We start from the raw sequence: 11,726 nt of genomic DNA on the forward strand, positions 1-11,726 counted from the left end.
GATTATGGCCAGAAAACCCCAAATGCCCACCCCAGAGCCTGAAAGTCAGAGCAGCTTGTGTGTGCAGGGCAGGCGCTGACCAAGACCTGCGTGCTGCCTGCAGCAGGCCCCTTCTCCTACGTGCTGGAGAGAAATGCTGGATCGGAGCCTGGAACAGAAATAATCCAGTAGTGGCCTGGTACTGCTGCCAGCAAGTGGCACGCAGCAGAGCCTTCCTGCTTTTTTTTTTTTTGCATTTCAGCTGCTCTAAGATTTTAGACAGGAAAGAGGAGGGAAAAGTGCTTTAGTGGCTCCTTGCAGATTAGGCCACGAGCACTGGGAGCAAGCAGCACGGTGAGGGGTCAGGTACTCGAGCACTTCTTGCCAGGTTTCTGCCACGCTGTCAGGACAGCCAGGCTCCAGGGACTGGATCAGTCAGCAGCCTCCCAGCGTTGCTGCTGTGAACACAAGTAGCCACCTGCAGCCTTTTCTCCTGGTTGTTGTAGACCTGCAAAAGCCTCGTGCAAAGCCTTTTTCTCCGCCTGCATTTATTCCCCACGACCATGCCTTTCCTTCCTGCATCATGAATCTTTAAACAAAGATGGCTCTGGCATCTCTGGTTACAGGCTTTGAACGCGAGCTGTAATTAAGCAGGGCAGGCTCTCTGTCAATCCATCTGTAGTCGTGCTCCAGCCAGAAAAAACTGCCTTGCTGGATTTCTCCTCGCAGGAACTAATTCAAGCCTTAGCAGATGGAGACAGAAGAATCACTGGCACAGAGGAACTTTCTTCTGAGGGTGCCCTCCCACTTTCACAGCACCGGTTGCTGCTGGTTTGAGCTGGCGAGCTGTGCTGCACGGGAAGAAGCTCGGGAGGTTCCATGTCACTATGGAAGGCCCCAGTCAGCATTACCAAAACCTCAGTTTGGGGTCCCCCATCTCAGCTGCAGCTATTTCCGAGTGAGAAGCAGAATTTTTGCTTTGGGAAAGGAGAATCCTATCGTAGCCCACCAGTCTGTGTGGAGTTTTCTGGAGCTTATGTGGTATTTCCTTGGTCGGGAGCTCAGCCAACGAACTCCTCTGCCCCACTTCAAGCTCCGTGTTACCCTAGGATGGATGTGGTTCCTCTCTGGCCAGCTGGCTCTGATGGCTGGTGGACATCTTCCTAAAAGCAAGTCCAGCAGAATCCACCTGCCTGAGGAGGCCGCAAGAAGGACCTAGAGTAACAGGAGGTCCGACCTTGATAAGGAACAGCAGGGAGCAGGGCATTAAAAGTCAGGAGACAAGGGCACAAAATATTGAACTTGTTCAGCACCACACCTGACAGGCAGCATGGGACAGACTTACCCCATGGCTGTCTCAGCAGAGGAGCTGACCCTGTGCTGCTCAGGGACAGCTCACCACCACTTTCAGACCCAGCTCCTGCTCCAAGCATGCCTCAACTCTCGAAGGAGCCAGCCTGCTTTCCAGCCAGAGGGATATTAAAGCTAGGGCAGCTAAAAGAGGAAAGGAGAGCCAAGAGGCTGAAGAAAGCATCTGTAACAAGACATTTATTGATGTGCAAATCGCTGTTCTGAAACAGAATCAGCTGCTTCCACTGGCCGGGCTCCCAGCTGCACGGCCATGCCAGCAGCAGCTCCGCGACTGCTGAGTTTTGGCAGATAAAAAGGACGGGGCTGTCCAAGGCAGCCCACGGTCCCACTGTGCCATCAGGTCCAGGACAAGGTCGGGGTCAGTGGAAGAGGTAGATGTGGTGGGTAAGTCTGTCCCAAGGCGGCGGTCCTGCACACCGACGTCCAATTTCACTGGGATGTCTCTCAGCAGAAGTAGCCTCTCATCATCGCTGCACTCTTTGTAGGCCTTCAAGTGCAGAAGAGAAGGAAGCAGTTAACGAGGATGTTCTGAGCGAATACTCCCATCTCCACCGCAAGGCTCAAGCCCATCACTGAACTGAGGAGCCCTGACTGAGTCTTCAGCCAGACACACAAGGGTCAGGGGATGAAACTCAGAAGAATCAAGACCTGCAAACAGGCCTCACGCACACCGAGTTGTGTGTTGCCCCTCTGTTGTACAATGAGATTGCTGTAAAGCCACTTCTGAAGAGGGTATGCTAGGGACAGAGATCAAAGCTCCAGGGGAAGTAGAAGAGGATATTTGACTATGTGAGACTTAAAAAAAAAAGTTCTGTCACAGTTCCTGATCTGATGGAAAGAGCTTAAGTGATTAATGCTCACACAAAATGGAAACGAGCACGTGTTGACAAAACAAATGTCTTTATAAATGGGCTAAGTTGCTGTTGGAAGGGTCACACAACACCCTTGTCCAATCCTGCTCCCCCAGCACCTCACTGACAGCTAGCTCACAAACCAGCAGGAAGCTAAGGGCAGGAGGGAGAGGGAGAATTGAGTGAGCTAAATCAGCTCCCTGAAGGATGAGACGAACAGAAGAGCAAGGGAAGTGTGGGCATGCTGCTGGTGACAGCTCAGGTGCCTTGTGGTCTGTAGGGGCAACACACGTGTTCTGCTAGGAGGGATTTGGAGCTGTCCAGCTAATGGCAGCCACCCGTGACAGCGCCCATTTCAAATAAAAGCAAGAAAAGCTGATGGACAGACTGCTGGGCAAGGGCGATGGGATGTATACAGCAGACGCTCGGCTGCATTTGCTGGGATATGCAGCCAAATAGATAGCCAAGCAAAAATGCAAAGAAAGATGCATGAAGCTGGTCCCTCTAGGCAAGATGAAGGCAGAAAGAGGCCTGGAAGGGCTAACGAGCAGCTGAAATGTAGCTTTTGTTTCAGCTACTGCTGCAACAAAACCATGGCTTAAGTTGAAAACCGTCTGGACACAATCCTCTCTTTTCTGGAGAGCTGGTTACAAACTCAGGACTTGCTTGCTCCATCCACAAGGACCTTTAAGCAAGGAAAACTGTGGCACCCCTCCCTACCATCACCTTCCACGCAGCAAGTTAAAACAGGACACCAAGGGGTTTGAAGGCTTACCTGTACCAGGAGGCTTGGGGAGGGATGTGCTTCTGCTACCGCTGCTGCTGTTGCAGGGCTGACCCTATTACACTGCTGGATTTGTCTCTCCCACACCTACCACAGTCCTGTGCCATCCTCCTCCACTCGCACCCTGCTGCCTGAGGTCCTGCAGTGCAGAAAGGCAACTCGTGCATCTCCTGCTGCCTCCTGCAGACAGACAGAGTGCTGAGAGCAGGACCAGGGGACAGTGTGTGCTCAGAACGTGCCTGCAGATCCCAGATCCTAGCAGTAGGCTTCCTTCTAAACCCTCCCTGTGTTCAGGACTAATATTTATTCCTCACCATTTCCTTCCTTCCCTGGAAAGCTTCAGAACACTTGGGTGAAAAGGTTTTCCTGAGGCTCTTCTTTTCCCTCTATCTTAGTGCTGAATCACAACTACACTCACCGTGACAGCTGGGTGATTTTCATCAGCACAGAGGACTGAAAATGATCTAGTCCAAGCCCTTACCCTGACCAGCACACACTGGCAGTCACAGGTAAGCATTTCTGTAGCTTCTGCTGACATTGTCCAAAGCTCCGGGCCTGGGACTCGACCAAATCCAGCAACACGACTCACTCGTACGGGCGTTTCGCTATCACCTTCGTCAGTGCAGAAACGTGTTTGCCAAATTCCTGCCACATGCCTAGGAAGAGTACATCGGTGTTACCCCACAGCTGGAGCACCACCAGTGCCTGGAGGAGAAGCGATGCCGTAAGACCAAGCAATGGGAAAAAGACAGGCTCAGGTGGGCCAGGACAACCTGAGACCCTCAGCCTCCTTCAAACGCACACTGAAACTTCAGCCAGCAGTGTTAGCATGGCTCTGGCCACACAAGGGACCCAGAGGCAGAAGCAAGGGAAGCCCAGGGTAGTACCACGTCCCTCAGCAGGGCTGGAAGGGGAGGGAGGCAGCGCTGAGTGCTTGTTTGAGCTCTGTTTACACAGCACAGCAAAGCCTGCTCATCCTTCTTAGCTCTCAGTAAGCCAGTGGGTCATCGCCCCTTTTGGGGCAGAGTCAGGCAGGGCAGGAATTTAGCTCAAGGGATATCGAGCAAGAGTTAGATCCCATCTGACCTAGTTTGTGACTGCTGCGGCATCACGAGGAGCGCTTCTGCTCTGCTGCGGGACACAAGTTTTGCAAGGCAGGGACCTGAGTGAGAACCCACAGCGAACCTGGCAGCTGCTGGTGGGACTGGGGAGGGGAGGCTGGGTCAGCTCCGAACCAGGATCCCAGGAACAACAGGCTCTGAGGGTGCACGTGGAGGCAACTTGATCCAAGCCAGCCCCCACCTCCCCTGGCAGAGCATTCCTTACACAGAAGGGCACCCCAGTGGGAGCCTTTTCCATACAGTTCAACCACGAGGAAGACAAAACATCAAGGAGCACGAGAAGTTTTACCTCCAGTACCTCCCGCTGAGTCACGGACAGCTCATGGCTGGGCTGGGATCCGGGATGTTGCTTTGCAGGGCTCCGTGCCTGCTGCCTGCCCCGCTCCCGGTTACACCGGTAAGCAAGACACACAGCTCCCAGCCACGTGCTGGGGATTCACGCCTCAGGCTGCTGACTGATGAAGAGGAAGAGGCCAGACTTAACGCGCTCACGTTTGCCACCTCCCAGCCTGACTTACAGGTGGAGACAAAGCTCCCCTGAGAGGCAGCGCTGCTCCTGCAGGCACACGGACACGGCTCTGCAGGCTGTGCACAGCCCCTCCGGCTGTGAGCTGGAAGGATGTGGCTACGAGAGGAGAAGGTGAGACCCAAAAGCAGGCTGAGCACTGCTTGGTTCCTTCGGTGGCAGAACTCAACAGGCCACAGCTGATTTTTTTTTTTATTTTTATTTTTTTTTAAGAAATAACACTCTTGGTTAAATTTATCCTCACTGGCTTAAGTGAGAAAGAGCCCAGGAGGTGGTGAGGCAAGAGCTCTCCCTGGGAAATACTCCCTGGGAAAGAGGACAGGGCAGACCTAGCTACTGTGGCTGCATCGATGTGGGGAAGCTCTGGGTGATCACAGTCTCACCACAGAGAGGGGATTCCTCTGCTGTGCATGCACACAGACAGGAAGGGCTCAGGCACTGGGAGCAACAAACAAATGAGACATTCAAGGTACAAGAAAAGAGCTCCAGGCACTGAACCTCCCGCTGCATGAGCTGCACAGCATGCTGAGAACAGAAGGGCCCCGTGCACCAAGAGGGGCTGTGGTGTAATTCAGCAAGAGCCGTATCACTGCAGCCCTCCACCTGGTACGGAGTAGCCTTACCTGCAAACACCTTCTCACTACGAGATCCTCAGAGTCCGCTGTGGATGTGGACGGATTTACAAGACTACAAAACCCAAGCCCCAGCCCCCCTGAGCACGAACTTTGCTCTGGCCACAGGCAATGCTTGGTTCAGATCAGGCTAACTCCCTGCTGGGGCATCGACAAAGCTCTGAAGCAAGACAAATCACACCCAAGTGTGCAGCAGCCTTCCTCTCTCAAATAAGCCCTGAAATAAGCCCTCCCCATCTCCAGCAGGGGACTCCTCAGGAGCAAATCCTCACTGGGAGTGTTGCCTGTGGGCACAGGCTGCACACCACATCTGCCAGTATTCTGCTCACCTCTCTCCTGGGGCGTTAGCGCTGACCTCCTCTCAGACACCGCCTAGTCTAGCCTTTCCTTTCCTTCCCTGGTCTTGGCCTGGGCTGGACGGCTGCTCAACTTCTCAGGGCAGAAGCACAGGCTGCCTGGGCAGACACACCAAATGCCGTGTGACTGCACGTGAATGAGAACCCACCACGAGCCTCCCTGCTTCAAAACGCAAGCGGTTCCAAGGGCTGTGTACTTGGATTGATTCCTTCAAGCGCATCTTCTATGAGCACCATGATGATGGAAAAGCTAAACACAAGGAAAGGCAGGTCTGGCCTGCCCAGTCTTCCTCTAAAAGAAGCAGCATCCTGGCTTGGGTTTAAAGGACTGCGCATCATCCCTAAAGACCTACTGCCACACTCAGATACTGCTTCTCCCCCCCGGTTCTCTCATTCCAAACCACTAACACAGCTTTGTTTCAGGGTGGATCAATGGCAGTTTTGGGTGAATGCTCCCTCCCCTTACGTGGTTCTTTGGCCAAATGGCTGCTGCAGAGTGCTTTGTATAGGTCTGGCTCAGAGATATGGATCAACTGGGTTAGGGAAAGGCGGCGCTTTAGAAAATCTTCCAGCTCCACTAACACCAGCATCTCCTTCTCCTCTTCAGTCTTCACCGTGGAGTCATCCTAAAGAAGAAGAAATCATTTCCAACACAAGCAGGTGTCCAGAGAGAAGGCAGGCAGCAAGTCTCCAGCCAGGCAGTGCCCATGCTGTGTCAGTACTACACTGGTGGAAGACCATGGCTGAACCGAAAAGTAAAAAACCTCCCCACACAAGCAGATCACTGAAGGTGCAATAACCACCTGGGGAGGAAAGCAGTGACAGCTGCAGAAACTGCCATGAAGCTAAAGAGACAAAACAGGCTCTGTCTGCACCACGTGCAGTTATGTGACTACAGATAACGTAGGTACAGATATTGTGATCTATTGTATGACCACAGCGTCTGCAATGTTTTGTCCAGAAACAGCCAAAATACAATTCTGCCTCTGCCTGAAATTCTTGTGGTGGGGGTGAGGACAAGAACAGCCTACCTCTGCCTCTGCTGCTGCCACGCAGATACTGTTTACACAGTACCTGCCAAAACCAAGCTGAAATGGGCACTGTAATTGGTACCAGCAGGCACCTGCCAGCTTCCAGGTTCCCAGCGAGCAGGATTCAGGGAACAGTCACAAGGCTTTCTAAACTGGGGCCCCTAGAGCAAATTTGCCCAGCCTTTTCCAGCCGTGCAGCTGCTGCCTGTGGCAGCACGCCATGCACAGCATCTGCTCTGGAAAAGCTGCTGCCCTCCTAAATAAACCTCCGTATGAATGACTTGTGGAGGACTCATTCTCGCTTGCTACAGATTCCCCAGACCTGCCTGAAACAATCAGGTGTAGATGTTGAAAAGCCGTCGGCTTTGGAATAACCTGAATGAGAATCAGTCCCATCTCCGCTCCCCGAGCTAACTGTGGTCACCAGCAATCAGCATTTCTGAGGCTGACGACGCCAGTATCCTGCCTAGGAAGCCAAGTCAAAGCCTTTTCCCCACAGCACATCTGTTGCCAGATTGCATTTACCGCGGAGAAGACGAGAGAGACTCACCGGAGCAGACAGAGTGCTTGCTGTGTTTCTTCTCCAGGTTATGCTGCAGGGAATGGCCTGAGGCTCAGAAGAATATTTACAGTCCAAGGAACTTAAAACCTTGATCCAAACGTCTGAGCCAGGATCTTTGAGGAGACCTGTGGAGAAGGAAAGAACAATCAACAACCCTGACATGAGAAAAAGAGATAGTTCATGAGCATGGAGAACGTGCTCTTAATTACCAGCTCTGTGATGAGCATCAGATGTAGCTAACGTGAGTGGACACCACCCACTGCCTGCCTTCCTTACAGCTGCCTGTAAACTTATCACACTAACTGCTTGCACTGTTTCCTTGGACAGGTGCCTGTCCTAGACTGAATTTGAGATGTTTCAAGAAAATAGCACAACTGTTTCAAAGAGTGCAAGGGAAGGGTTAAGAACATGCTGTTTGGAGGGAGGTTAATAATGCAAAACAAAAACAAAACAAAACAACCCCCAAAAGACCATGAATGGGCTGCCCAGGGAAGTGGCTGAGTCACCGTCCCTGGAGGTGTTTAACAGACACTTAGAGCTCAGTGATATGGTTTAGTGGAGGACTGGTTAGTGGTAGCTCAGAGGTTGGACTGGGTGATCTTGGAGGTCATTCCAACCTCGGTGATTCCGGGATTTTGGGATTTTAAAAGCAAAGATCCCGCAGCATTTCCCCTCGGGGGCTGTGTGTTACACCAGGGGCCTCTCCCCGGGGAAAAAGGCCACAAAAACGCCCTCCTGGAGCACGGGGAGCAGCGCAGCCCCCCCAGCACCGGCTGCATCCCCCACAACCCAGGACATTTTGTACACGAGCACATTTCGTACAGCCCGAGCACAGCCCAACGGCACTGCAGGAGCACGGGGCGGGGGGGGGAGGCTGCCATCCTCGGGTAAGAACCACGGATCTCGAGGCAAAACCCCAGGAATTGCTGCAAACCCACAAAACCCGGCAAAAAAAAAATAAAAAAAATAAAAAAAATAAAAATCCCGCAGCCGCAGCACGATCGTTCCGCGGGGGCAGCGGCGGGGACGGGGCGGGACCGGCTCCGGGAGGGGGGCGGCGGGGAGCGGAGCCGGCGCCATGATCTGCCTGCTGCTAGCCCTGCTCGCCAGCCTCCTGCACGGCGGTGGGCACCGGGACGGGGTGGGACCGGGACCGGGACGGGGATGGGGACTGGGACGGGGACCGGATGGGACTGGGAGGGCGACGGGGATCGGGATAGGGACGGGGATCAGGACGGGGAGCGGGGACGTGGCCGGAACAGGGACCGGGGGACGGGGATGGAACCGGGATGGGGATGAGGACGGTTGTGGGGACAGGGATGGGGACCAGGACCGGGACGAGATAGGGACAGGGGAGGGGGACGGGGGATGGGGACGGGACTGGGGTCGGGGCCAGAACAGGGACCGGGACCGGAACGGGGACGGAGACGGTGACCGGGACCGGGGGATGGGGACTGGGACCGGAACGCCAGGACAAGGACAGAGGCAGGGACGGGGACCGGGACCTGGGATGGCAACAGGGATGGGGACCAGGGGGATGAGGAGAGGGAGGGGAGGGGAAAGGGAAAAGGAAGAGAGTGAGGAGAGGAAGGGTGAAGGGAGGGGAAGGGGGTGGTGAGGGGAAAGGAAGGGAAGAGGATGGCGAAGGGAAGGGTGAGGGGAAGGGGCTGGGTCGCGGTCCCGGTCCCAGTCTCCATCCCGGTCCCAGCTGACCCCCCGGCCACCCGCAGCCCGTCCCGGTGTCACGGAGCGCACCTTCGTGGCCATCAAGCCGGACGGCGTCCAGCGGCAGCTGGTCGGGGAAATCATCCGGCGCTTCGAGAGGAAGGGCTTCAGGCTGCTGGGGCTGAAGCTGCTGCAGGTGAGCGCTGCCCCGGTGCCCCGTGGTGTGCCCCGCTCACCCCGAGCCCTGCTCACGCTGGGTGCTGACCGCGGGCTCCCCGTGCCCAGGCCTCGGAGGAGCTGCTGAAGGAGCACTACATGGCCCTGCGGGACCGACCCTTCTACGGGCGGCTGGTGAAGTACATGAGCTCGGGGCCCGTGGTCGCGATGGTGAGTGCTGGCCGGTGGAGCCGTGCTGGTCCTGATGGGGTGTCCTCTGCGGCGAACTGAACCCACAAGGCAACGCCGGTGGTCTTCAAGAAGTGATTTGGGAAGGCAGCTCGCTGAGAGACCCCCGGTGGGCCGTCCCCTCGGGGGTCAGACGGCAGATTTCGGGAGCGGGTGGTCGGAGGTGCCAGGGGAGCTGTGTGAGCTGGCTGTGTGCTGTCACGTAGGTCTGGCAGGGCCTGGATGTGGTCAAGATGGCTCGAATGATGATCGGGGAGACTAACCCAGCTGAATCCCTGCCCGGCACCATCCGAGGAGACTTCTGCGTTGATGTTGGGAGGTGAGCCCGGCTTCTTGTGCCCTGGGTGTTTTGGTGCACTCCGGGACAGCGCTCGCCCTTCTGTGCTCAGATCACCACTGTCACCGCCGTCACTGCTTGCAGAGGGACAGCAGCCAGGACACGCTGACCTCTGCCTCCCGGGCTGGCTCTGCCAGAAGGGAGGAGTCTGGGTTTGGGTCCTTCGTGCTTCCTGAGGCCTCATCTTTCTGCACGAGGAGGGGTTTGCTCGGCGTCTGCTCCAGCACCCAGGACTGTCAGGCTGCGAAGAGGAAGGGAAAAGCACTCTTGGTCATCTCCCAGGGGAGCAGGGCAACCCTGAGGGCACTCAGCTCTACCAGGCACACGAGTCTGAACCCAAAGCCGAGCAGGGGTTTTGCAGGCATGTTTTCATCACCGGAAAGTCACCAGTGGTGACCTCTGGTGGCTGCAGCTGAGCCTGGCCTATGGTAGATGAAGTTTTTATCTCACCCTCCTGTTAGGTTCCTGCTCCCCGGTGTCCGATTCCAAGCCTGCTTCACAAGACCTATCCCCCTGAAAGAAGGGGGAAGCCTGGGGGCAGAATTACAATTGCTAACGTAAAAACAAGGTGAACCCCAGACTGACAGCCACTTGCAGCACATAAATAATTTATTACGGAAGAGAGGGCTGCCGGAAACTGGCAGCTCCTCCACATACATGGCCTGACCCACCTCACGAGCAGCCGCGGAGCTGGAAGGAGGAGGGCTGCGGGGTGGCAAGGAGCACAGTGTGATGTGAGCGGCTCAGCAGGCTGGGTTAAATTGGTCAGGGTGAAACCTTCCCCCCTGCAGCTCCCCTCCCCAGCCTCTCTCTGCGTGGTGCTGCCTGAGCCCTTTCTCTTCCCACACAGGAACGTGATTCACGGCAGCGACTCGGTCGAGAGTGCCCGGCAGGAGATCTCGCTCTGGTTCCGCCCTGAGGAGCTGACGTGCTGGGAGGACGCGGCCGAGCGCTGGATCTACGAGTGATGAGGGAGCCCGAGGGAAGCAGGGGTCTACCTCACTCGGGCACAGGATGTTTCCGTGTTTCCTTCTGGCCCTGGGGCTGACTGGGGGCTCTGCTGTGGTGTCGCTGTGGGGTTTCTCTTCTGTGTGTGTGGAGGGTTCTGGGAGCTGCTCTCTGACTGGAACTCAGTACTTCAGCTGACTGTAATAGCACCTATTTTTTTTTTTTTGACTCCTATCTGCTGCACTAAGTAGTTAGTGTAGCTGCTCTGCTTGCTATGGCATCCTAAAACCCCAGGCTCAAGGTGATTTACTGGTGGAAAGCAGAAGCTGGGCCCCGTTCCTGTCCCTGCCTGGTGCAGGATGCACTCTTCTGGCCACGGGGAGAGGTGTGCTGGTCACTGTGGGGTGATGTGATCCCTGTCCTCACCTGCATCTGCGAGGTTCCTCACCAAAGGGTTTGAAAGAACTGAGCTGCCATGGGATCAGTGCAGGGGCTGCTGGCCCAGCTCAGCGACCCTCCTCACTTCACATGTCCCCTGCCTGCAGGGTGCAAGTGGCCTCTGGAGGAGGAAGAGGCTCCGAGGACTCAGCCAGGCTCCTGTGAGCATCGGGAGGCAATGTTAGGACCTGCTGCAGGAGAGCCTCAGAGCCACCCACATGAATGTGTTCCTCTGTCCCATCTTTTCTCACCGTTCCTTTTGTTTTTCACACCACTGCCTGTTTCTTTACTCTCTGAGCCCCCTGAGCCTCCTTCCAGAGCATAAGGGCAGGGACAGTGGTGGTGTGTTGCGCTGCAGAACAGCCGTGGTGAAACCTGAAGGAGTGAGGCTCCCAGGGCTTTGCTGCATGCAGGCTGAGATGTTCTGAGCTCAGCTCTGCTCTGGCAGAGCTCCTCCTGCCTTCAGGGCCTTCTCCAAGCAGCTCTAAACATCTTAGAGATTGTTCCCTTAAGTCATCCACATGTTGTGCTTTTTTTTTTTTTTTTTTTTTTTTATAATAAACTCTGGAGAATCCCATCATCTCTTCCACTAGTTGTTTCCCAGGGGACTTGGAGGGTGGAGGGGGAGGCTCTAGGCTGGTGCCAGCATGGATGTGAGCTTGTTCCCTGTGCCACACGGCTTCATGAAACATGCTGCTAGGGGCAATTCTGTGCCCTGGA

The 11,726-nt window shown here is 55.4% G+C and overlaps 2 protein-coding genes across 2 annotated transcripts; one reads left to right on the forward strand and one right to left on the reverse strand.

Annotated features, from left to right (window-relative positions):
- Positions 1 to 1,415: 1,415 nt before the first annotated feature.
- On the reverse strand, positions 1,416 to 8,028 carry EME2 (essential meiotic structure-specific endonuclease subunit 2). Its single transcript, XM_032197779.1, is given in 11 exon segments — positions 1,416 to 1,473; positions 1,680 to 1,837; positions 2,977 to 3,122; positions 3,125 to 3,165; positions 3,575 to 3,690; positions 4,396 to 4,548; positions 5,353 to 5,422; positions 5,620 to 5,622; positions 6,155 to 6,246; positions 7,202 to 7,338; positions 8,019 to 8,028. Coding segments are annotated over 11 exon segments (984 nt in total).
- A 263-nt stretch (positions 8,029 to 8,291) lies between these two features.
- On the forward strand, positions 8,292 to 11,174 carry NME3 (NME/NM23 nucleoside diphosphate kinase 3). Its single transcript, XM_032197428.1, has 5 exons — positions 8,292 to 8,337; positions 8,944 to 9,074; positions 9,164 to 9,265; positions 9,490 to 9,602; positions 10,471 to 11,174. The coding sequence occupies exons 1-5, from the start codon at positions 8,292 to 8,294 to the stop codon at positions 10,586 to 10,588; spliced, it is 510 nt and encodes a 169-aa protein (XP_032053319.1). The 3' UTR covers positions 10,589 to 11,174.
- Positions 11,175 to 11,726: the final 552 nt, after the last annotated feature.

The sequence above is a fragment of the Aythya fuligula genome, chromosome 15 (assembly GCF_009819795.1).
Source record: "Aythya fuligula isolate bAytFul2 chromosome 15, bAytFul2.pri, whole genome shotgun sequence".
NCBI lineage: Eukaryota > Metazoa > Chordata > Aves > Anseriformes > Anatidae > Aythya > Aythya fuligula.

Bases quoted from the DNA above. Each gene is read 5' to 3' on its own strand.
- NME3 (XM_032197428.1), top strand. From the start codon at position 8,292: ATGATCTGCCTGCTGCTAGCCCTGCTCGCCAGCCTCCTGCACGGCG. The intron at 8,338-8,943 runs GTGGGCACCGGG...GGCCACCCGCAG, and splicing joins CGCCAGCCTCCTGCACGGCG to CCCGTCCCGGTGTCACGGAG. The intron at 9,603-10,470 runs GTGAGCCCGGCT...CTTCCCACACAG, and splicing joins TTCTGCGTTGATGTTGGGAG to GAACGTGATTCACGGCAGCG.